We start from the raw sequence: 26,922 nt of genomic DNA on the forward strand, positions 1-26,922 counted from the left end.
CTAGATTCAGAATACCTTCCACCATATGTTTTATGTATATATAAAACAATAAATATTCCAATAGGAAAGAACTGTTGCTCAGAATACATTGAAATTTATTGAAGATGCCTGGGAATGTGTTGTGTGTGTTGTTTTGGTTTTTGTTATTATAAAAAATAATTGTATACCAATCCACAAAAGAGAAGGAAACTCAGTCCTCATAGTGTGATGAGGCTGAGGAGGGGAATGGATGAGACAGGGAGGGATTGTAAACTTTTAAACAGGCTTAGGTAATCTGAACATTCCTTTTTTGGTTTGTTTGTTTGTTTGTTTCCCTCCTCCTCTCAGTTTTTCTTCATATACTTGAAGTTTTGTGGAAATGTTGGTCCTAGCAGGGAATTCCAGGAGCTTGGCCAATAACAATGTTATAACGGGTATCCCGGCCAGCTGATGTGAGGTGCTGGAAAAGATTTCTGTAGCCCTCTAAAGGTGTCATTTCAGGAGACATGACATTACTGGATTGTACCTTTAAGAAGGACAAAAAGGGTAAAATCATTCTGCAGCAGTGAGTGTATGTCATGAATGGAGCAGAAGTTACTATAGGAGAAGTAATGGGTTTATGTTGTTGTATGCTGTATGTAAAGGAAGAGAGAGAAGTTTGAGAGATTCTCTCTAATCTCTGAGTGCCTCTTTGAAATGTAGACGTTTTGCTGAGAGCATTGGTGTATTATGATGTTGCTGGATTATTGATTTGATAGAGAAATGTGCTCCATTATGAGAAAAATGGAATATAAAGAAAAAGAATGGAGGAGTATTTTAGGAAGCAGAAAAATGGTTAAACATTGCTGTAATGATTGAAATGGAAATTAAGCTTTAAATTCTTGATGTTTATCTCTAAGAGGTACTTAATTTTTAGATGCAGATAGGCTAGCGTTCCAGTATATTGCTGTCTGTCCAAAGGAAACCTGTTATGGAGCTTTCCTTGGGTAGTGGTCTTTGAATGTTCTACCTCTCTGACTGCGTGTCCATGAAATCTCCTTGTCTTTCATTTCCCCCCTTTCAGTGAGAGAGGGAGATGGACAGAGCACTAAGCCTTTGACAAATTGAATTTAGCATATAATTACTGGCATGAGAGCTAGCAATTATAGATTTCAATTAATGTGATGTATTAAATGTCAAACAGCTGCAGAGATCCTTGGAAATCTACCTTTGTTTCTTTTTAACTAAATAAATACCCCACCTGCCAGGTAGTAATCAGGGAATCAGCAAGTTCTGTAATTACCTCTCTCTGACATTTGTTGTGGGCTAACATGGGCAGGCAGCAAAGTTCCACACAGCTGCTTTCTTGCTGGCACATGTGGGTGACTACTGCTGATGCCACACACTGTGTTCATGTTAGGAAAGAGAAACGGAAGCCTTGCACAGGCATTCAGTGGAAAATATTAGGTTGTATCAATGAAGAATCAGTAGGATAGGTGGTTAAAAAGAGCACTGTCCTTCAGACAGTTACATTTCACTTGGAATAGGAAATGAAAGAATACTGGGGTTTCACCGTAATTATGATATCCACATCACGGGCTATGGGCAGACACCTGCCCTGCTGTAATACCGGGCATGGTCCTGCTGGGGCAGACAGCATGGAGGTCTGGTTTAAACACTATAAATGCTGAAGGTGCGTTTGAATGCACGAGGTTTTACCCCCTGAGATACCTCGGGTATTTCAGGGGGCCTGAATGGCGGCTGCAGCTCCTCACAGGGAGCAGAGGGGCAGCGCTGAGCTCTGCTCTGTGTGACAGCGACAGGGCCCGAGAGAAGGCATGGAGCTGCATCTGGGGAGGGCAGCTGGGGGTCAGGAAAGGGTCTGCAGCACAGGGAAGAACATGCTGCCTGGGGCCGGAGTTCAGGGACATGTTTGGACACCTCTCTCAGACATAGGGTTTGAAATTTGGGTGTTCCTGTGTGGAGCCTATCTGGGCTTGGTGATCCCTGTGGGTCTCTTCCACCTTGGTATATTCTATGATCCTGTTCTGTGATCTGCTGTTTGAATTAGTGCATTTACTGAGGGTTGGTTCTGGTGAAGTCAATGAATTAGGCTCAGCTGAAACTGTCAACTGTAAGGTGCTCGTAAATAGAGGACTCTGAACATATTTATGGAGCTCTGAATGGAATAGAAACAGATGGTTAGCAGGATGTTTGCAGACAACTGAAGGAGGAGGAAGAGATGTTTGTGGGAAAAGAAGACTAATTGGAAATAGGCAGAATAATTTCTTTGCTGGTTTTTAAGAACTTTCTGCTCTTTTTCACCCTTTTATTGAAATCAAAAGGCGCATGGTGATACCACTGCATGTAACATTTTAAATTTAACTGTAATGCTAGCCAAATTATGTTCTTAGAGTTTAAATGCGATTTTGACTTGAGATAAAACTCTATTCTTGTATTGCAGCAGATGGATGTAGCTATGGAAATATTTTGCAAACAAATAAGCAAAATGCAGGGAGTAATTGTTTGCGTAGATCAGTGTGGAGAAGCCACACTTGTTTTGTCAGTTTTTATTAATAATTCAGCAAGTGTTTTCAAATAGTTATAAACACAGGAAGCTGTTAAATACTGAATTTTCAAAACCTATTCACTTGGTCACTGTCTTATCTGTCACTGAACATTTCCATTTAGGCTTAGATCTGATAGAATTGCCAGTAGGCACTGAAACTGTTCTGTTTTGATAGAGGAAAAAGTAATCCTACCTTGTGGACAAAGGCACAAAGAACAGCATAGTCCTTGGCAGCTACTGGGCATTGGTCATTTAGCTGCATTTTGTGTTCTTTGAAATCTCCACCTCCATTTAGTGTCAAAGCATAAGCAGTAAGAAGAAGCATGTTTGCCCCTTCAATTATTCCACTTAAAAATGTAAAAAATATTGTCTTAGTGCCTTCTACAGACAGACTGGATACATCTTCTCTCTCCCTTCTAATTTATACTCAGTAAACAGACATAGTAATTAGATTGAGTTTTACTAATATATATGTATATTAATTTTTCTTTAGAAATTATACTTTGAGATTCATGCCTATACCTATGAATGATGCTTCCCAAGCACTGAAAACAAACCCTGAGAAAACGGAAGAGGCACTGCAAAAGGTATTGCCCATACCAACCACTCACAGAAATAAAGACAATTAAACATGGTTGTTTTTTTGTTTTTTTTTTAAGTGACAGTGATTTTCTGCATGATTGAATAAGACTTCTTGGATAATTTCACTGAATGTTTGATTTGCATGAGCATATATGTGATAATCAAGTGCTGCAAGAGCATGTAAAACTTTCTGTTCCAATGTGTGGTGCAATGCATTGGCATGTATTGAAAAGTCATAACCAAACCAGTGTGATCTGGGCTTTTTATTTCTTTTCATCTAAGCGTGGAAAGGAGAGTCTGAAACTCGTGTTTTCTGTTTGTTGTTGTTGTTTTTCATATCTGGTTTTTTTGTGTGTGTGTTTCTTTGTGTGCAGAATTAGTAGTAGACATTTTTTTTCCTGTCGCATAAAAAGTGCAATCGGCACCATACAAGACAAAGAATGCTCTTAAATTTGGGGGAGAATAAAAACATTTACTGCATGTGTTTTATATCATGCATATAAAGTTAACACACTGTGTTGCCATAAACTAACAACTGCACCGTGTTCTTTTGGATGTAGATGATGTTGATAGTATCTGTAGCTGTTCCACTTGCATGGGCTATACAACTCTCAGATGAGTTTTAATACAGTAAATTTTTCAAGCTCCAAGTAAGCCTTCTGCTCTATTGGAAAACACGTGCTTCATGAGTCTTTAATGAGTAGTTTTCCCTTCACCAGAGTAGGATCACAGAATCCATACGAATAGATATTACAGAGATTTACGATTAAAAAGCAATAGCTATGATCCTTATTAGTAAAGAAATGTTCATTAAAGAGATTCTCAAAGGGAAAAGTGCTGGTAGTTAGGCCCTTTTTTCTTTCATGTATGTAAATGATGTAAGTTTTTCTTTAAAAAGTCTGGATCGTTCAGGAGGCTGTATTTCTTACATCTCGTTTAATGTAATTGTAGATAGTTTCATATCTGAAATGATAAATGTATCTCTCAAAAAATATCATTAATTCTGTGTGTTAATTAGGCATTATGTTCAACAGTACTTTTATTAATTTTGAAGTTGCTAACACTAGCCCTCAGTGTCTTTAACCTTGTGTTGTCCAAGCTTTGTTTATACAGTATCAGGCAATTCTCTTCCAAAAAAAAAAAAAAAAAAAAAAAGTGAAAGTTTCTGAAGTAGTGCTGTGAAGACTACTAATCCTATGCAAGCAGAACACCACACAAACTGTGCTATGGAACAGAGTGAAGGGACATCTCAACTGGCTTGTTGGCATCTCAGGAGGGCCCACAAGCTTCAGTGCACTGCAGCTTGAATATAAGAGTGCTCCTGGATCTGATCCAGCACCAGATGGAACGGTATCTCTACAGTATACTTTACTTACACTGTGGATGAGCTTGATAAACTCTGCTTTATTATTGAGGGCCTCATTAAGGGACATGGTCAGACTGTTCCAGTTCTTGCCTGTGATGCAGGTTAAGAGGTTTCTTTCTGGACCTTAAGCAGTGTTTACTTGTAGGGTTTTGGACTTGGCTAAGTTTCACAGAGCCAAGTTACGGGCTTATTTCATATTCTATTAAGCTGACTGAGGGTAGGTGGTAACCACTGGTGAAAGTTGCAGTGAGCTGTGACCAGCAGCTGTGGGTAGAAATCAGTTTTTTCTGAACAGCACTTGTGGGCTCGTTAGCTCAGTGTAACTTCTGAACTGAGGCTCCTGCATCACTTATGCGCTTTTAGATAACTTATCTTCTCTGAAATCCACACGGCTGTTTAAATCCACATTTTTACAGTGAGCCAACTGAATCTAAGTCTATTAGCTTTCTATTAGTCATGGTCTCTACAACAATACTTTAAGGATAGATTCCCTTTATATATTTCTAAGACCTGTGTCTACTTTTTTTGTCATTAAAAGTTACTAAATTCTCCAAAGAGATTAATAACTCAGGCAAAACCAGTTTTTAGTGATATTTTGCTGCTGACTGAATGGATACGTGCCAATGTGATTATCCAGCACTGAGACATACAGAATAAGGTTTGTAGATAACAAACAAAATTATACTGAAGCAATTTTTACTGTTAGATACAGTGGCAATATTGAAAGCAAATAACAACGTAGAGAGGCAAATCAGTTTCCTAATCTAGCTTTGTTTTTTTAGATAGAAAACTACTTGCTTCGTAATCATGAGACCAGAAAGTACCTACAGGAGCAAGCATATCGGTTACAGCAAGGCATTGTTACTAGTACCACTCAGCAGGTGAGTTCCTAACTGGTACTTCTCTGATTTTAATATCTGGATGGAGGCAGAATTCTCTTGCTCTTCCATCAGAATAGCTTAAAGCAGAATGTGTCTTGTGGGAAATAAGCGAGATCAATGGTGCTGTTTTTGGAAGAGGTAGGTCTTAAAAACACTAAGAAGTCTCTGTGTAAACTGCTGTTGGAACCAGAAATGGCTTAGTAAATTTGTGCTCTGAAGTCTAACCTTTGCAGCCAGCTCTTATCAATGTGACTGGCATCATTGTAAGGCTATGTCACTTCCGGTGTCTGAGTCTCAATATCTCTACATAACACTGAGCCAGCATGTAAGCATGCCCTTTGATACCACCAGAGAGCAAGTCATCATCTACCTTAGACATTCAGAATTTCAAGCATCTTGGGAGACTTTACTTAGATGTAGGGAGCAATGGAACGTGGACTTCTGCACTCTAAATTGTGGACTGCTGAAAAGGTGACCTGGCACAGTCCAAAATACTGCTGGAAGCTGGGAAGTTTCACTACCTAAGTCTGCTGAAACAGGACATGGTCTTTTTGTAGGGGATTGTGTTTTTTTGTTTTTGTTTGCTCTTCTATTGAAAGAACTACTAGAATTTTCTGTGGTTCTCACCATTCTCTCTGTTCTAATACGTTTCTTACCAGTACTTCTCAGGGCTGTTATCAGCTCCAGTACACCACAAAAACAAGGTGATGTAAACAAAATAAAACCTGTCACAGCCTTTGCTTTAAATTTACTTGCACTAGTTGTGTTCTCATTCAAATGAAAGACTCCAGCAAACAGGAGACGAATACTTATTTTGCTCTTCAGCTGAGTCAGTAATGTTTCTCTGTTGTCTGCATTTTTTTTGGTGAATTTAAATTCCAAGTAGCTTTTTTCTACCTGCATCGTTAAAAGTTAATGGGACAAAATTTTATTTGCAGGCTGAAATTATGTTATAACCTCTCAACAGAGAAAATGGTACTTGGAGATGTATGGGCACTAAAAGCTGCAAGAGCAGCATCATTTTACTTTATGCATTTATCTGTTCCAGTGCCAGCTTTTATCCTGTGTTAATAATTTCACATGCATATCAGGATTCAGTAAATTTATTTTTATTTCAAAAGTAAAGAAAAATACTCATTTCTATATTAAATTGTGCATTGTGGGGATGGATTTCAAAAACAGTTTTAAAAGAGAGCTGGAAAAGGTCCTGTATCTTAGTATCGTGGAAATACATTATTATTCTCAGAGTGTATATATTTTTTTCAGTCCAGCTGTCCCAGTGAGAGTTTCTACTATCTGATAATTAATTAGCTTTTTGTCCTTCTACAAAAAAACACTCAAAACCCTTTCAAGAGAAAGAGTAATGTGGAGCAGAACAGGAGCATGCTGTGAAATTATTTCACTTCTCATCAATAATGATATAAGATGTTAGAACTTGAGGCTTGATATGTTGATAACACATGTGCTCTTTCTTTGAAATGTCAAATAGACAATTCTACTTAATACTATGCAGGCCAATAAATACTTTTTAGCTATTATATGCCTCTACTATGTCTTTCTTAATCAAAGCTGACAATATGTCAGCCGTTCTGTGGTCCTTGTAAGGATACAGATAAACCATCTGCCTCAGCCTCGCAGCATGTTGAATGAAATGTGATATCAATGCAGATGAAGTTCATTTTATCTCACTGTGAAAGATCCGATGGAAACTTTTGCTTTGGCATTCCTAGTTCCCCTGCAACTAGGAATATCTATATTGTGAAAGAAAGCCCCCCAAAGCCTACACAATACTATTTTGCTTAGGTAGGTAAAATCTCTGTTGATGTTTGGATTGTGTCAGAGTTTTCTTTAACTGTGTGAACTTCTTAACAATTTGCAAACCATCAAAGCTAAGGCTTATATGTAGCAAGAATTTCAGCATTAAAGCTGCTCTGAAAAGCAAAACAAAACCTAAAATGGGTAACTTCTTGTTTATTTGTAGTTATCCCACAGGTAACTGTGGGAGAAATACACTAAGCAATATATTTTTTAATGACAAATGATTTATTTTTCTGGCATCTGGGTGTGTCTTTAAGAGTTACAGTGCTTTCTTTCTTGTAGCACTGATAAACCCTCTGAGCATTGATCGTGCATTTCCAGATCTTTATATTTTCACTTCAGATCTCATCATGATAGTATTGATTTGCTACCTGGACTGAATTTAGTTTGCATTTGAGCAGCATCCTGACGTTTTGTCTTTTTTCTTTCCTTTGTTCAAGTAGATGATTGACAGAATATGTGTTAAAGTGCAAGATCATCTCAACTCCTTAAGAAACTGTGGTGTGGATGCTGTACAGGAAGATGTCAAAGCTGCAGAAAGGCTTATGCGAGATGCCAAGAACTCCAAAACAGTAAGTCTTTCTCAGCAAACTGATAATACTGAGCGTAGTTCAGTATTGCAGCCTTCTCCTTTTGGGGGGTTACGATAACACTGTGTCACAAGTTCATATTTTCTTTATACGACCAGCTTCAGATGATATTTATAAATTCTTTAGTTTAGCAGAGAAGTTTCCTCCTGTGTGTTCAGATTTGAAGACAGGTAGCGAAGAGCCTGCTTTCTGAAGATATTCTTTCTGTCTTACAGCTTTTACCAAACCTGTACCACCTTGGCGGAGCTGCTTGGGCGGGAGCAAATGGTTCACTCCCCAATCCAATCCAAGAGACACTTGAATCCATGGCTGGAGAAGTCACAAGGGTTGTGGATGAGCAGCTTAAGGTCTGTGGGTGGCTGTTCTACCATCTCTCATGTGCAGGAGTAATTAATGTCTGAGGTCTGCTGATATTTAAAAATGCAAATATGCCACCCAGTTATGGTTGTTTTTTAACTTCCTAGTATACTTGTGCACAAGTTATCTTTTAGTTATTAGTTTCTTACAACTTTGTGCTTTATTATCTGGCTACTTGCCCAGTTGGAATGAAAAAATGACTTTAGTGCTTGCAGTAGCAGAAGGAGCATATCATGTTTATATCAAATGGAATTTTTCCTGACATAGAAGTTGAGCTAGTACTTGATCTAGCAGCTGGCAGACCTGCTTGTGCAGGGATTTGGAACCTGATGATCCTTGAGGTCCTTTCCAACCCAAGCTAGTCCTTGATTCTATGAAAAAACCACAGGCACAATGTGTCTCTTTTGGGAATCTTCTAGGACGGGAAGAGTTATTGACTGCTCCTTAGGCCTTTAATAAAGGTGTCTAAAAAGCACTGTAGAAATTCTTATGCCCTGGAGAGAAGTGCTCTTAATTTTAGGCATTCCACTGGAACGAAAGCTGCTTTTCTGTAGGCTCCATTGCAGAATTTTTATCCCAGTAACTACTTTGAACCTGATGCAGAATTTCCACTTATACTGTTGGGTTTTGATAACTTGTGTATATTGAAAGTGCCTCAAAAATTTCTACAGGCAGCTTCACAGGAAATCCTTTCACAAGCTTCCATTAAATCTCAATTCTTGAAGTGGACATAATTGATCTGTAAATACTTAAATACTCTTAACTGTAAGTTCAGGCAGCACTTTTGCAGTAATCTCTATGTTCACTTATGTCTTACTGTGTAATAAATAAAGAAGAGTCATTTATACACAATGTGCAAAGGCATCTGTCCAACAAGGTAGGTTGGGGCAATTTGAGGAGCTTACAGGATCTTCTGGAAGCTGATGAATCTAAAAACAAGGTTCTGAAACAATTCAAAGCAACTCAGGTTTGACTAAGTTGTCTGCCTGTGTTTTGCATTATTCAGATCATGGAAGAATCCAGAAGTGCAGATTGAACTGTTCAGTTGAATCAACATGAAAACGCTTTAGTCAGTGGGAATGTAATAAAGAACACTAATAATACCACATTACTAATTCCTTTTTATAAATTAAAAAGTTAATGAAGAAGAAAATGGTGCTGAATTTTCAGCATTTTTTTCCCATTCCTCCACTGTATTGAAATAAGGCAAAGATTTTCTTTCACATCTTTAATTTCTGTGGACATGAACGTGATTTAGCTACAGGATTCTTCCCAGTGTAGCTTCTGGGCTGTTACTGGGACAGATGTTAAGAGGTCGCCCTTTGCATACAGCTCGCACACTTAAATAAGTCCTGTGCATTTTGAAGAGTCTTAGAGAAGGAAAATAAATACTTTTTAGTGTTTGGAGTGTTATATATTGCTCCTGGAATAAGATTGCCTTGATGGGTCTTTTGTTTGTTTTTACGCATTTACAGCAAAAGGCACTTCAGCACTACCATTCTAAGCTTTTTTCATTTATTCTTATGACTTCTACAGCAAAGTTTAAGTGCCTTACAAAAGACTCTTAGGTCATAATGCTCTTTCTATAAAGTAATGCCTGTTTGTATTAATTTTACGCTCAGGGCTAAAAGGTTTTCTTTTAAACTATATGGTGATGCTAAGAGCTTTACATGGTGCAGAAAATATTGAATGTGGATTAGGATTTTTTTTTTCTTTCACTTATTTAGGCCAATTCAGAGCATTATGTGGAAGCTAGATAAGGGAGCTCATATAAGTACTTTTACTTCATAATATTGAGGAGTAAAAACATTGTATATGCTGTAAATGGAGTTTTAATTTTTTAGCTTCCACATTGAGCAGATAGCTTTGTTCTGGAAAAGTGTGTTTGGAAATTGATTAAAGTCAAGAAGAACTTTTCATGTAAATAATAGGTGATTTATCTGTAAGAATGGAAGAGAAGTGAAGGGAGAAGTAGAATAAGGACAAGCACCATCTTAGAGTGTGTTGAGTTTGGTCAAAGGAGAAATTGTAGCATCACTCTTGCATTTCTGTTCTCCTGCTGGTGTCACTGTTGACATATGGAACCCAGAGATGGCTTATTCAGTCAGCAAAAGCCAAAGAGAAACCTGTAGGCAAGACAAGTGGTGCTTAAGCAAGTGAAGATTTTTTTATAAGGACAGAATGGGCGTTTGAACTGTTTGTCCTTATTTCCATTCTGCTGTGGTGTGATTTTCAAGACTGACTAGACACTGCTTTGCAAAAAGAATTAATATATCAGTACTTCTTGTTAGTATTTTACTTAGTTCAGTTACTGTGGAAGTTCTTCATCTTCTGTATGGATATGGCCACAAGGGCTGGAAAGGCTCTTCATTAGTATTGTGGCCCAAAATATGCTTAGGTTATGCGGAGTTTATTGGGCAGTGGCACAGGCTGCCCAGGGAGGTGGTGGAGTCACCATCCCTGGAGGAGTTCAAGGAACATGTGGATGTGGCACTGAGGGACGTGCTTAGCGGGCACAGTGGGGATGGGCTGATGGTTGGATTAGGGATCTTAGAGGTCTTTTCCAATCTTCATGATTTTGTCATTCTGTGTAGTGAGGACTCTTTGTATCTTCCAGTCAGAACTGGGTTTATTCATGGTTTATATAATTGGATTAAAACCATTATCTTCTTTTCTCACAAGCACGGATAATACACAGAATATTGATAAATCCTATACAGTTGAAAGATGCTTCATGACACGGTTTCATTGAGGAACATATAAAAGATTTTTCTTAAAAAAAAAAAAAAAAAAAAAAAAAAAAAAAAAAAAGCCTGAAAAGTTGATTTTATCACCAGAGGAGGCCTTCAGAAAAGTTGAGGGGGTTGAAAAGTTACATGATCTTGTTTCCATTGTTCTCTCCTGGTTTGTTTCTTTGATCAGTCATTTAAAAATAAAAATAATTGCTTAGTGCCTCACTGTGAACTTCCATGTGTGTAAGTGAGATCCATACATTAAAAGTTTTACCTTCCTTGCAAGTCATACTTCCAGCTACATTTTAGTTTTCGGTTATATGCCTGTGTAGCACACCCAGTTCTTGTGAGTCTCCTTTGCATACTGATTTCCCTTTTGAAAAACAGCAGGCAGGTCCGGAGCACTCTGAAAGCTGCCAGTTCAGAGCAGAGGTTTGTGCAAAGGCTGTTGTGGCAGAGCTGCCTCCACTCCTGCAGTATGTAGGGGTGGGGAGTGTAATGCCAGCTGTGTAAGGGTAATTTCTTGTTATTTTACAATCGAGCACACAGAAATGCAAATGTTTTGGATTTGAAGATGTGAAGAAGTACATTTACAGGCAGTTTTCAGAGCTAGTATGTTGTTTTTCCTAGGCTTTCTTTTTTAAAAAGCTTTTTGTATTGCAACTGGATTGCAAAATGGATTTGAGTATAGGAAGAAAAATTGTAAGTCTAAAGGTATCATAGTATTATGCAACAGAATAATGGTGTGATCTGCAACTAATTTAAGCCTCCATACCTGACATTAGCTTTTGCTTACTGTGCTGCAGACTCTCCTTGAATCCATGGTGGATGCAGCAGAAAATCTTTGCCCAAATGTAATGAAGAAAGCTCATATCCGTGAAGACCTGATTGAAGCTAGCACTGAGAAGATTTCCATCCCACGCACTTTTGTGAAAAATGTCCTTCTGGAGCAATCTGGAATTGATATCCTCAATAAAATCAGGTACTTGAAAAGACAAACAAAATCAGTTACAGAGTTTAGAAAGGACTGTGTTTTGTGTGTGTGTAGTAGAGGATTTTTTGAGTGCTCTGATGACTTACAAGAAACTATATTAAGGCATTCAAGGAGCAGGAAATTGTTCTAAGGGTCCAGTGAACATAGTTCAGGAAATTCAAATATTTGGAATCTACAGGGATATTAACTTGACCATTAATGCATGTGTTTCAGTTTTCTTTAATAAGACTTCTGGTTTATGGTGCACAAATAATATTTTCATGACTGGTATATTTTTTTAACCTACTGATGTCCTCAGGTAGCACTTAATTACTGTAATAGAAGAAAATTGCACTTGTTTACTTTTAGTATTGACAGTGCTTCACCTGTTGCTACATTTGGTCTTGCCCTGTGGCTGTAGCAATCACTTTAAATCTTTTGTGTGCAATTTGTGCACAGCAGACAGACATAACTCAAGCTGGAAACTTGGGTATTCAAACCACAAACCTGGAGCAGAAAGAGTTACCTTAAACAACTTCTAATTCCTGAGAGAGAGAAGAAGCTTTTACTTGACTTTCTAATGTATATTTATTTTCACATTAAATATATACCATGTATATTTTTAAGCCATATAGCATGGTTAGCCTGCACTTCAAGCTTTGCCGTTGCCATCACTTGGCTCAGAAATCCTTTCTATCTGATAGAAAAGCATATCAATTTGCATTGTGGTGCTGATATACTTGCAGAAGAGAAGGAGATGCTTATTTTTAAAAACAGTAAGACTTTGAGTTTAGTTTCGCTGGTGCAGGAAAATTGGCAGGAACAGGTGTTAAATACTTTAGCTATGCCTTCAGTGTTTAAAATGTCTCAGGGAGTAATTTTTCTTCACTTTAATCCTATCTAACAAATCTGCCCGAAGACAGTAATAGTGCCCTGCTCCTTCTCCCTTTCTACTTCTAGAAGCTGAGACTGTCAGTGAGGCAAGGATGTCACACAGTAACCCTTCCTACTTTATATTATTTTAAAATGATATTAAGATTACAGAGGAAGATCTCCACTCTCATTCTTTCCACACTGTGGCTTGGTCCCTATTACACCTCTCTTGCATTGCTTCACCTTCTGAAGGACTTTCTTACCTTTCTTCCCCAGGCCTTCTTCAGTAGAAATGTTAGCCCCAGACAGAATTTGCTGTTTTTTGTTCCAAAACAATTCCAACTGTGCATAAAAATCTTGAAATAAATTATGGTACTTGCTGGCAAGGATCAGCTGAAGCAGCTGGCCTAGAAGCCAAAGGGTCAGGGGAGATGGAGCTTCAGGCCGCAGCTCAGCCCTGTGTGCTTGTCACCTGCAAATCAGTCCCCTCCACTACTTGAGCCTGTTGTGCTGTGTTGAAAGAGGACACCCCGAGGGAGCAATTCAAGGTGTACGTTTCCTTGATGGGAAGTTACAAGTGAAACCTCCATCAAGTGTGCCAGTGTGCTGGTATGCCATGTACATCAGTGTAATAGGGATGACTGACATGAAGCTCGTAAGGCAGAAGGTGGTTACTTAGAGCAAAAGAGAAAGCAGTGTGTAATGAACCTGTGATGGCAAAGACTGGAGAACCAGCACTGTACAATTGCCCTTCAAGTTACAAGTACAAAGGAGCTGAGGAAATGAGTGAACAGATTGTAATTGTTCAGTGCAGTAGTTTTAAACAGGCAACACTCTCTTAATCCTGTGCATCTGACGTTTGTGTTTCTCTGATCAGCGGTGGAATGTTCCTTACTGCATTTCACATGTGGTTTTTATTCAGCTCTTACCCAGATGTTTTCACGTCAGCTGTTAGAAAAATGTTAGAAGCAGGTTAAATATGGTACAGAGGCTCTTGTGTTTATTGTGTGATTCATAAGTTTATTTCTGAAAGCTGCAGTCATGTATCCTCACACCCTCTGATGTTTTATTTCAAATAAAGTGACGGCATAGGGGATAATCACTGCACTGTTGAATGTGTAATAAAGACAAAATTATCCAGTCTGAATTAAAATTGTCTCATTTCTAATCCTCACACAGCGAAGTAAAGCTGACAGTGGCTTCTTTCCTGTCTGACCGAGTTGTAGATGAAATTCTGGATGCACTTTCCCACTGCCATCACAAACTGGTGAGTATTTTTATGGTTGATAGCTGAATATATTAAGTATCTTAACAGTGCTATTACTTTCATGACTTACTTAGTTTCTCCTTGTCATAGCTGAATTTTGAAATAGATCATATTTTTACTGCTATCACTGACGTAAGTTCAAAAATTATCATGGGATCCCTCTTTAGGAGGGAAACAGCATCAAAAGAGAGTGTGTTACATGCTTGCCATATTACCTTTTGCAATATTATCAGATCTAAAGATAAAAAATGCCTTTGGAATGTAAATTTGACTTTCAGTTAAATGCCATAGCTGTCCTGGCAAGATGATAGGGATTGGTTGCTTGTGAAATGAGAGATGAGTTCTCATTCTTTAGAGGGAAATTGTTGAGACCTTATTTCCTAAACAAATGCATCTTGAGATTACTTTAGAAATGTAGGTATCAAGTTTGAAGAGAAAGGAATAGAAACATGGGGAAGGAAACACTCTGAGAGTTACTTGAAGGTATTGAGCTGTCAGGAGGCGCTGTTACCTGTGATAAAGGTATTTGCTTCATCAAGAAGAAATAAGCAACTTTATTCGCAGAAAACCTTTTTGATTTCTTACTCAGTGGGCTTCTGTAAGGAGAATTCAGTACTGTTTTTTAAGGAAGCCACTGTGTAGTCATTCTCCTGATTGAAATTTCTCTGGCTTCAGCTTTCAGTCATGAGTTTTTTAGATTATTTTCTCCACAATATTAGAGAACTGTGTATTCCTTTCTATTTCTTCTTTGCAATGGTCCTCGTACGCAGAAATGGAATCGCTCTTTTTCTTAAACCATTTTTTAAACATGAAGTAAAAGACTGAGTTGTTTAAGGGTGTGTCTTCATGATACAGAGCAGCATTGTGAAAAGGCATGGCCTCTGGTCTCAGGAGCTATGTAACTACATCAGTCTGCTGTGCGAGTGGCACGCTCATTAGTTCCAGGTGGTTCTGGAGCAGGCTCAGCTGGCATGAGCTCTGGGCTGAATTTGTCCTGTGGTATTGCACAACTTGGGCATAGCCTGACTCTTGCACAGTAAGTCATTTTCTCCGGCCTTGGAGTCCCTTCAGTAACAACCTTGCAGCTGTTTAACAGCCTCTTATAAAATACAGAATTGGACAGGCTATTCCAGCATGGTATTTAACCAACACTGGAGTGAAATTATTTTTGCCTGAGATTCTTTTCTCCTCATATTTATACAGCCAAAGGCATAGGAATTTCTTTTTTTTGTCTGAATTTCACTAATAGCTCATTTTAAGAATCATAGAATCATTAAGGTTGGAATACACCTCTGAGATGACCAAATCCATCCATCAACCTATCACCACCATGGCCACTAATCTGTGTCCCTCAGTGCATATCTCCACGCTTCTTGAATACCTGCAGGGACAGTGAATCCACCACCTCACTGGGCAGTCTGTTCCACTGTCTCACCTTCCTTTCAGAGAAGTTTTTCCTAATATCCTGAACCTCCTCCAGTGCAACTTAAAGCCATTACCTCTCATCCTATTAAGAACACACCAGCTCTCTTCTCAAGGAGCTGTTGCCATGGTAGCCACTTAAGTGCCTCTGCAGTACATGGGAGAGCTTAGGGGCAGATTTTCTACATTGGTTGTATAGATTTCCCCACCAATAATGGCTTCTGGATGCTTGTTGCTGAATTTCATGATTGCGTCCATAGCTAATGGCAGTGCTCTTTGTTCTTTAAGGACATGCACATCTGATTTGAATTGTTGTACTGTGTGATATGTTTTGGCTTGCATTAGTAAGATGTCCGTTCTAGTGTTTAGCATTCTCCCATGTTTCTGCTCTCCACTGATTGTTTCAGGTAGTTCCTTTGATGACAACAGTGAAGAGTATGGATCTCAAAAATGCTCTAATGCCTGTGGAAATTGTTAGTGTTAATTAAAGCTGTAATTTGAGAGCTAACAGCTACTTCTTAATAAAGCAAAGATTGAATGAACTGATACAGATCTGTACCAATTCCTTAATTGGAGTACTGTGTAGTTCTAGTTCAGCCACTTGCACACGTCTGTGTATGTGGCATTGACAGAGTTGTATTTGAGGTAAATTGGAGGAAGGAGCCTTATTTGACAATACTTCTGTTTGACTAAAGTGATGATGATTAGCATGTTATCATTCCAGACACTTTAGTCTGATTAAAGATAAATTTTTAACAGCTCTTCAGTTATTTTTTCCTAGACAGACACTATACTAAATGTGCTATAATTTACTCAGGTCATCCATTTACCCTTTTTGGTGTTTAAAAGAACTACAGTCCACTGGATGACTGCAGCTCTCCCTATCTGTTGCATTTAAAGCTTCTATGACATACTTACTTGGATAAGCTGATCTTCAAATGCTTGCTCTTAGTAGATGTTTTTCAGCAATCTCTTTAGTTACCAATAGAACTGGAAAATATTTCATAATTATTTCACAATCCAGAGTGGCTTATTTAACATTCTCTGTATTCTTAACAATTTTTGCTATCCAGATCTGACAAGGCATTTTACTTTTCTCTCTGGTACTTTATTAAATAAATAAATAAATAAATAAATACAACTTCAAGGTTTGTTAATGATCTCTGGAGCAAGCTGCCCAGAGAAGCTGTGGTGTCCCATCCCTGGAGGTGTTCAACACCAGGCTGGACAGAACCCTGGGCAGCTTAGCTGCCTTTGGCTGTAGCTAGATGGGCTCTAATGTCCCTTCCAATCTAAGTCATTCTGTGATTTCTTTTTTTTTTAATTCATTTTTTTTTTTTTTTTTAATTTTTACTTTTAGCAGAGCTGTCCCACTTTTTGAAGAAGGGAACATAGCAGTTTTGGACATTTAATAATCATCAAAGAATTCCTGCTATTCAGTCTTTTGTTTTCATCTTCTCTTCCACTGTCACTTAGATATTGATCATTTGCCATCAGGCCATTAATAAGTTACCTTGGCATTAGCATTCCATTCAGAGATACTCATTGCTTGGGATAGAAATGTTTATTCCTGTTGGGATTGTCCTCTCCTGCTAATGAAGACTGTAATTGGGTTGTGGTCACCAGTCTCTTAACAGCTGGCCTTCCTGTCCCATTACAAACTCATCTTTATCTAGTAGGAAATAACTTTGTTTTCCATAATATTATTTGTATGCATTATGTGTAGAGCAAATTACTCTGACCCTTTTTTACAAGTATACTTACAGTTATGATGTTAGCTGAAACTGTACATGTCTTTGTATTATTTAATTTTAAAAAATTATCCAAGGGAAACCTTCTCTTCCACCTCTTTCTTTATAACTAAAGACAGCAGACAAGCTTTGAGGAAACCTTTTAATGCTATTATAAGTCAAAAGTATGATGTAAGCTTGATGTCTTTTTATTTGACTTTTTCCTTTTTTCCATTGAACTTTCTCCTTTCTCACTTCCTTCTTACAATGTGTAAAGGAAGGGATTTTCCATCCTCCCCAAAAAACACACAAAACTGTGTGAAGATTAATATACACAATAAAGCTTTGCATTTGTCAGTGGTCTTCAGGGATCTGTGACCTCTTGAATTCCCCAGACTTTCTGATTTGATTTTATTTGTCTTCTTTAAGTTTGATTAATGTGTTCCTGTCTTTATCCTGACTGACTGTTTTGATCCAGGCTGACCATTTGACCAGACGTGGCAAACCACTTCCACAGCAGGAATCACTGGAAATTGAGTTAGCTGAAGAAAAACCAACTAAACGCTCTATCATCACGGTTGAAGAGTTAACAGAGATAGAACGTTTGGAGGACCTGGACACCTGTATGGTAAGACACATTTCCATGGCCCATATGGTTAAGCATACAGATCACTGGAAGAGAAGTATATTTCAGAGTGCCTTTTGGCTATTTCATGGTATTAGGAAGCAGAAGGTAAGAGCTGACTTTTAGGAAAAAAGATAGACTTTAGCTTGTGTACGTTTTGTCTGAGCTACGTATTGCTGCCAAGCAAAGGAAAAGCTTTTCCTTTTTTTCCACTGCTGCTTTTCTAGTACCTGTATACAAGAGTCATTGTCTTGCATGCAGCGCTGTAATAACACAAATTTAATAAATGTCTCTCACAGGCCACAGATTCACAGAGATTCTGTTGCAGGAATAAATTGGACCTTGCTACCCTCTGACAACGCGCTTATTTCTGCTTTTGTCTTCCTTCTACTTGAGGTGAATTCCTCTGAGCCATGACAAAAATGGCTTCTGCCTGTAACTTACATTATTGGCCACGAACAGATGTTAATGTTTCTGAATCTTTTTTTTTTTTTTTTTTTTCTATCGATGGAGGAATTCCTAAAACCTTGAGTCCGGTCTGCAAGTGAACTTACAGGGCAAGCTTTTCAAAAGTAATTGAGTTAAGAGTATGGGATTTAGTAAGAATGACAAATATAAATCATTGGAGTGCCTTAGAATCCCACATGTGACCTGTATTATAAAGATGTCTCTTTGTCATTGTTTACAGCATGCAAACCCAGAGAACCCCAAGTAAATGCTTTATTTACTGTTTTTCAACTTCACATTGCCCTCCACTAGATCAGTCTGTTATGGAATTCTGTTGTGAGGAATTTGAGGAAAGGAGCATTTCCGTGTTATAACTTAGTCTAGTAGCTGTTACTGCTTCAAGTGATGGTCTTTCTTCTTTCCCCTTCTACCTGCCTCTTTGGCTGTGCGCGTTCACAGGAACATAAAACGGCAGAAGAAAATGGCAATATCTTTTTGTTGGTGAAATTAAGTTCCTTGATTTACCTCTCTGCACAAATTAACTGCAGATTCAGACAACTACAGCTGGAGGGAAGGAGCGGCAAGATCTCTCCTTTTCACAGCAGCTGTCTGTTGAATTGACCTTGCTGTACAACAAAAGCCCACCAACATTGGAACTAGTTTAAAATAGTTTTCTCTCCCTTCCGAGTCTCCTACTTATCAAGATCTGATTTGATGCAATATTTGTATGAACATCACAAATCCCTGCGAGACATGTGTTTCTGACTGCATCATCTGGCTCATCACAGATACTATCAAGTTCCATGAGCTTTCTGCAGCTAACTTTCAGTAATCATTTGGAGTCCTAAATCCTTTGGGAGGGAAACATTCCAGAAAAATATGTAGCTTCTGAACCTGTACCTTTAAGTTAGTTTTTGCTTGCTGACTTCATATATGGAAAAATAAACTAAGCACTCATTTTCATGCTCACCCCCCCCCCCCCCCCCTTTATATTTATTCTTGCAGCATGTAAAAAAAAAAAATGCTGAAAATTTAAAAAGTAGCTCTTGTCTCTACCTCATATCATCATGGTTATATGAAATGATTATATTGCTATGTTATCTTTCACTTTGACCATATTAAAATAATGGAAATGTGATGATCCCTATACTCAGTAAGATGCGTTTGATGCTGACTGTACTTACCTTGAGATGTGATTATGTATCTTCATCCATTCTCGTCTCGCACAGAGATTCAAACACCTTTGTTACTCAGATTGTCATCAATCCCTAATATCTGGAGAGAAAGAGGAATCAAATAAACACAAGGCAGTAATCTTAGTCACTGCTAAAAAATCCGTTTATTAAAATCTGCAGTCTGTTTTTGAGGGCTGCTTTTTTTGCATCCTGGATGCAAGTGATATTGGTTGGTGTTGTAAAAACACATAGATAAATAGAGAGCCCCAAGGGATTTTTACCAAGCTAGTGCTCTTCTTGGTAGTGGAAGCATCTTAAAAATTCTTGAAATCTTAAGGTTTTTTTTGCATGAAGTTACTAACTCCACCCAGAAAAATAATACACTTTCAATGTAATGTATTTTAGTTCTGGGAAAATTGTATGGATTTCAGATATTGTCTTAGAAAATTTCACCAGGTTTGTGGCAGCCTTCAAGTATCGTATAGATGTTTGCATGGAAACAAGCAAGCCTGTGGAACAGTGAATGCTTTGTGAGCAGGTCAGTGCAGGAAACAGATATGCTGCTGAAAAATTTACTTAGAAAGGGAAGCATATGGCTTTATGAAGTAGAATTATGAACCTAATTTCCTTTGATTATTTTTAATCTTAAATGAGAAGTAGCTATTTAAATCCCACATCCAAAATGGCATTAGTCCAGAACACTGCCTTGTTTGGCCACTGGAAATCCCTTAACGCCTCCTTGCTGTGTGAGTAGATGGTGCACCTGGCTGTGTATTCTGCTAACATCAAATGTGAAGCCTTGAATTGTGGCTTGCTGTTCTGCATGTTTGTGCATATATAGTTCTATTAACAAAAAATTATTGAACATGCAGTGAACTGATCATGTCACTGGGATGAAAAGGAAAACTATCCTATTTTACAGTTTCTTTTCCAGTCTGACAGTTTTCTCCAGTTATTTGTTAAAATGTTCATACAACAAGAGATTTTGGGCTTGGCAGAGAGGCACTGAACTTGGACCACCATTTTGGGGGAGCTGTTATTTTTCCATTTGCAAAATTGAACTCATGTGCAAGCCTAATATTTTCAGCAAGCCTGCTCTTCTTGTTTTCTTCAGCAAAAATATGGAGGAGCAGTTCTCTGGCTAAGGGAACAAATACAACAGCTTGTTTTTATGCAGCAGCCCCTCTTAAAGGTGTATTTGAACAATTTGGGGAAAATCTATTTCTAGGTTCAATTTTTATTCTTGGCTTGTCTGATAGTTACAGAGAAATTGTATAGCACTGAAACTAGGTGAATGATTGTGAGCAAGGTAGATTTGGAATAAAATGCTTATGAGCTATTTGTTCTTATACGCTCATTGGAAGTGGAAGATGGGAAGATGTTTTTTTTTAATAAAAGTTGGACTGCCAGCATTCCAGACTGAAACCTCAAATGATGGAGAGGCAGCAAACAAACCAGTAGTGATCTGTTTTACAGCCTGTCTAGATTTTCTCAAGCAAGGTAGAGACTGGCTGCAGCTGGTGGTGGTTTCCATGCCAGAGCAGAGAGTTGCCATCCATCCACTTGTCAGCTGACAGACATAAACTTCGAAGACTGAATAAAATATTAAAATGTTCCTTCAAAATGCAGCGCTGGGGGATTAAAAAAAAAAAAAATACTTCTCAACATTATTTCTAGTATTTTTGTTGTGGAATTTAGGACATATTCAATACCATACACTAACTGTGCAATTAAAGCTTATTAGCTTCTGTGTAGGATTTGATTCACATCTAGCCTTTGACTGTGTCCAGAGAGCCCATGATATGAAAAACTTGTTAGTTGTACCAGAATTTGCTCATCTGTTAAAGAAGTTGAAAAAAATACATAGAGTGATGAATGATCCACTGTGGGACATGAATGCTTGAATGTTACTGACCTGAGAGCTCCTGATTTCCCAGCACTGCAATACATTAAACTGCTTCCGTAATCTACAGCCTGTCTTAGTTGTTTACATTTAATTAAAGCTGCATCAATGGTAATAACTCATTAGATAAAAGTTGCATGCAAGTAAGATGGATCTGAAGTCTTTATGCAAAAGATTACTTCCTCTTCTCAGATTAAAGGAAAAGCCACAGCCTGCTTTTCAAAGCTTAAACTCAATTGAGAATTAACTTAATAAATGAGAACTTTTTTTTTCTTCAGAACATGGCAAGTGACACATTTTAAGTTAATGCATGCATTTCAAAACTAATTTTAAAGAAAACAGCTTTTTTTTTTTTTTTTTTTTTTTTTTTTTTACTGAAGTTAAAAATCATGTGTCTCAGTACCTGTAACTGTTAGGCTAGATAATAATTGATTTAATTAGATGTAGCACTTCTGTTGTACTTTATTCTCTCATAGCCATTAGTTGTTTGCATTATGGTGCATAATTCCTCACGAAAAGGAAGTGGTGCATCTTCATTAGACTGTGTTTAACAGCTGCATTTTAAAAGGTGCTTGTTTGTTTTATTCTCAAGAGTTTGAGAGTATGTAGACAGGCTTTAAAACAGACCAATTCCTGTTTGTTTGCTGTATTTCCATCATTTGAGGTTCCAGATGGATATTTGGCTTCCAGAGTACTAAAAGGAGATCACCACAGCTAAGCAATTATTTAAAGAAAATTGTCAAGGGAAATAGCTTTTTTTACTAGAATTCTGTGTATTTGTTGTCCTTAAAATATTGATTTCAGCAATATATTGTTATTACTACAGTCGGTAACAAGCATACAGCCAAGCTAGATACCACTTTCAGAGCAAAGCAGAGGTCACTTTTTTGCATTATACAAGACTATGATAGAAAATTGTCTGAAAAATGTAGAGGAATTGTACACTGTAAGTCACACTTCTGATTATAAATCTTCTTCAAGGCATTTCACTATAAGATTGATATGATGTAAGATTGAATGGTAAACTGTGTATCTGCAAAAGTGCATGTAGTTAATAGGGAAGGAATGCCTGAGATGAATCTTAGGTATTTCTCATCTATTTCTAATTTTAACTTTAGAGATAGTTCTATGACTTGAATAGAGGAAAAACACCACCACCTCTGCAAAAAAAAAAAAAAATCCCCGCACAACATATCAATGTTTTAGTTTTTACTGAACAGTAGTTTTCTCCTGTATGGTAGAAATGATAATTTGCAGAAATAATAGAACACTTGTAGAGAGGTGGCATCTATTTCTTCCTGGGAATATACTAACTAGCCATTGTCAAAGATGTAGCATGTGAGCTATGAACACATAGATTTTTGAAAGACCAAGTGTTTGTAGCTCATAGGGCTTTTAGAGAAAAGTGAGAGATGTCACTCTTCACACTAAAATTTATTTATATTTTTGGGTTTTTTGTTTGTTTGTTTTAAAGAAAACTCACTGAGCACCACTTGCAAGTTCTCCACCTCCAAAATCCAAAATAAATTGGAAGTGGAGCAAATTAGAACAGCAAAAATCCCTCCAGTTGGCTTCACTGGTGGAAGGAGAAATACTCAGAGAACACACGTGCATATATGTGTGCGTGTGTGATGATACTACAGAAAGAAGAACTAAACTCGGTAGTTCTTGACCTGCTACCACATCAGATTCTTGTTCTCTACTTGCCTGCAGCAGAATTGTCTCAGGCACACATAGGCACCTTTTTGAAAGAAGGACTAAATGCTTACTTCGAGAGAATCCCAGCTCCTTTTGGATTCATTATGTTCTCCTGTGACATAAAAAAGAAAAAGAAAAAAAAATACAACCCTTCAGCTTTGCAACCAGCTTAATTAAAAAGAAAAAATAAAAATCATTGTTGTTGCTGAAAAGAGCATTTCCTCCCTTCCAGCCTCCACCTACACACTCGCACAGGAGTTTGTGCAGCCACTCTGCAAACTGGGAGTAGAAGCTGATTCAGCTTAAAATGGCGCTTTTTCGAGAGGATTTCATGCCCAGGTTGATTTACAGGGTGATTAGACCCTTGTCTGAGTGCACAGAACAAACCTGAGTGGCAGGAGAAAGCGAGCAGCAGATGATGGCTATGGCAGCAGCCTGGATGGAATGCTAGATGGAATTGGTGGTGACACATTGGCTTCTCTCTCGTATACATTAGCAGAAAAGAGCCTTTTATTTATAGTGAACACAATACTGTGTGGGAAGCTAGGAGTTGGCATAATGGCATATGAGAGCATTCTCATCTTCTGAAAAGGCTCCATCACAAGCATGTGAGCAAATCTACCTCAGTGGGAGACCAGCAATATTTCTGACTCACCCCACCCTAGAATAATTGGTGAAAACATCACCAAGAGGGACATAGCACAGGCTAAACACGTTCCCTAACATACAGCACTATGTAGGAGTGAGCAAGAGACAAAGGAAGCTGGTGTGATTATTCTTCAGAATTTGGGAGTGTCTCATGCAAGTTGTGTGCTTATATGATTGGCTAACCATTAGTATTATGATTACATTAATTCCAAATATTTTTCACCGTTCTTTTCCCAGGCTCATTTATGTATAGTTTTGCAGTGTCCTGACAGCCTTTAGATGTCCCTATCTGTGGTTATTTAGTGCCTGTTACATGTTTAGACTGCAGTTTAGCCTCCTTTCAGGCTCATGAAGGGGTTATGTGTTCCCATCTAAAACAATTTTAAAAATTACTGGCTTTCAGTGTCTTTTCTTGGTATCATTGAGTGGAAGGAGATGGTGGATAATTGCCGTATAGTATGTTTTTTTTAAACCAACTGAGATTTCTGAGTCAGAAACCAAAGCTGTTTCTCTCAATTTAGGGTGCATTATTGCTGCAATATCAATGAAGAATATGATGAGCTGCTTCTATGTGCTTGGTTATAAATAAAAGTAAATTAGAGACTGTTTTCTTCATAGGTTAAAATGAGAATCGTGAAGTGCAGCTGCTGGGGATGCTGTTTGCATTGTGGCACTTTACTGTTAGCTTGTCTTCCCATAATATTGGTGCTATGTTTTGTCTCAGTAGACCCAGATTTGTACTGAGGCTGGAGAGGAGGTTGTGTAGTTTTGTCTTTTGTGGAAGCAGCTAACTTGCTGATGATGAATTCCCATCATTTTCTTTCACATGTAATGAAAAAATTGCAATTATAAGAGCATTCCAAGCACTCACTGAAACCTGAGTTTAATTCTACTGCAGTGGTTTTAAGAGGGACATTCCTACTGAGAAGTTGATCTGTGGCAGACAAAGGTCTCCCACGTTTAGCAGTGCAATCCATAGATGTAGACCCCCTGGCTGCTCTGTCCCACCATTCACCACTGCTAGCAAAGATTTGGATGCAGAGTCCATAGGCAGAGCCATGTAAGCAACCACCAGCTGCTTCCTGAAGGCTGCACGCACTGGTGGCACGCATGCAGCCCAACTGGACTAGAAAGATGAGGGGACTGTCCCTCACTGGGTCCACTTTCCTGCATTGCCAGCAGCTGGGATCACCCGCTTTGGGGATGGGCTTTGAGGGCAAAGCTCCATCACACAAAGGTGGGTTAGGAGACACCTGAGCAATCACTAAGAGAGCAGTGGGATCCATCTGTGTTCAACACAAATAGGTCCAGAGCTCACCTTTCCATGGCCTCTATTTTAGATAACCTGCTCGGTGTTTGCTGTGGCAGGTTAACAAGAGATCTTTTGAAGGATCTCAGTGAAACCTAGACCCTTGGCAAAGGGGCAGTTGCAAAGAGCTTGAGAATAAGCTCTGATGGTGCTGCTCCTACAATTCACATCTGTCTGCGATCTTAATGCTTCTTGATTCAATTAATATCTGGCACATTGGCCTTCCTGGAGGAGTTGAGGAGTGCTCTGTTTAGTTTCTACTTTTCGATTCTTCCAGTGTCTCAGATTATCAGCTTGGTCCAGGTTACTTATCTGTGCTGTATGCAGCAGGCTTGTTTACTCTGAAATCTAGAAAGTCTTCAGAAAAATAGTATATGGACAATTCTGCCTTACAAAGAGTGCTTTGTGGTTCTCATTTTCTGAAAGAGGAAGCTTGTGATTTTCTGTTTGGCGAGGTTGATAATTCATACTGTGGGGATAAAGGACCTACCTCACAAGAAGAGGATGGAGAGACAGTGCTGAGGAAGGCAGTTAGAGAGTACCTTTAAATCTTGCTACATTTTGTCATCAAAAAGGAGATTGAAATGAACTAGATTTTTGAAATCAGAAATTAGAAAAAAAATAAAAAAAATCAAGTGTACATAATGCCAAAAGGATAGAAGAGAGCTTCTGAGTCATCAAATCTAATCCCTGTTGTCGTAGACAATTGTGTCACATAATCCTATTCATAAATTTATCATACTTCCTCTCAAAATATCCCTCTTTTCAGACTACAGAAGAATTTAGAGGTAAACACATTCTTTCTTCTGCTGTTATTTGGGTCAGTTAATGCCTCATTTCAAAATGGAGGTGCTCTCTGCAGCAAGACCTTACTTCCTGGGAGTAAAGATTAAATTACTGTGAATTTTTGAGGCCAGGAGTGATGACAGGTTTGAAATTCAGATGGAATTTGAAACCAAAAGCATACAAACCTATGAAACAACAAACAGACTTCAAACGTATTTTTTAGAAAAATAAAAACATGAGCAAAATAGGAAGACAAAGTTATTGAAACAACAGGGTCCTTTCATTCAGAGCTGATCTGAACATCTTGTCCAGATTAGTTGTGGGTCATTTCCAATACCGTAGTGTTTATTTATTCCAGAAGTAGTTTGTGCACACACGCTCTGAGTACTTGCAGAATCTTCTCCCTTGTTGCTAGCCAGCTTTTAATTCCTCACACATGGGTAAGCAGTTCTGTTTTGCAGGGCAGATGTCTTCCTTTTCTTTCCTGGTGTTTCTGTCCCTCTTGGGCTTGTGAGCTGCACCAGGACTGTCTGACCAACCAGCATCATTGCAATCATGTATCCCACTTACATGCTAGCTCTGTGTAGACCAGCCTTTTATTTAGCCATCCTCTCTTTGGTGATTGTGACCGATCCCATCAATCTATTTGTTTCAGAGAAGGAGCTCTAGTTTCAAATACTACCATCTACTCCAACATTTCTGCTTTCCATACAGGGCCGCCTTAGAATATTTGCTAGTTTCAACCTATCAAGATATGTCCCTATTAGAAAGAGAGATATCTTGATTCTCTAATCAGTTCTCTCTCCATCTTAATAGGGAGATATTTTGATATAGTCATTTCTGACAAGACTTAAAATTCAGAAGTGGCTTCTGACAGGGAAATAAAGATGAGAGAGAACGGCATATGAAAATGGGAATCATGAGATTTGCCTGAATCACTGTTAGCTGAGAACTCCTGTGTAGATTTTCTGATGGTAAGAAAAAACGAAAATAAAACTGAGGATGGTGGGGAGAAAGTTCTTTCACTGGGGCATTGTGCAAGAATGTTGCTCATGCTATTCAAAGATTGCCATCCAATCTTTAAAACTTTTAACTGCGGTTAAGCTTAGAAGCATGAATTGTGGCAAGTGGATCACTATTGCTGAAAATGTCAAAGCACTGAATAATTGACCTCATAATTGAACTTAGTGCCCCCCAAGCAATTAAATGAGGA

At 38.2% G+C, this 26,922-nt stretch overlaps 1 protein-coding gene across 2 annotated transcripts in view; it reads left to right on the forward strand.

Moving 5' to 3' along the window:
• CARMIL1 (capping protein regulator and myosin 1 linker 1) overlaps window positions 1-26,922 on the forward strand; it is a gene marked incomplete at both ends in the record, with an annotated part of 173,594 nt that overhangs the window by 122,327 nt on the left and 24,345 nt on the right. For both annotated transcript variants that reach the window (XM_079533554.1, XM_079533555.1), the window contains 7 exons: window positions 3,021-3,114; window positions 5,258-5,356; window positions 7,618-7,746; window positions 7,980-8,111; window positions 11,660-11,835; window positions 13,879-13,966; window positions 17,597-17,746. In XM_079533554.1, coding sequence (XP_079389680.1) covers window positions 3,021-3,114; window positions 5,258-5,356; window positions 7,618-7,746; window positions 7,980-8,111; window positions 11,660-11,835; window positions 13,879-13,966; window positions 17,597-17,746 — 868 coding nt within the window. The remainder of the gene's footprint in view (window positions 1-3,020; window positions 3,115-5,257; window positions 5,357-7,617; window positions 7,747-7,979; window positions 8,112-11,659; window positions 11,836-13,878; window positions 13,967-17,596; window positions 17,747-26,922) is intronic.

Source organism: Tetrao urogallus (genome assembly GCF_951394365.1).
Source record: "Tetrao urogallus genome assembly, chromosome: 3".
In the NCBI taxonomy this organism is placed as follows: Eukaryota; Metazoa; Chordata; class Aves; order Galliformes; family Phasianidae; genus Tetrao; species Tetrao urogallus.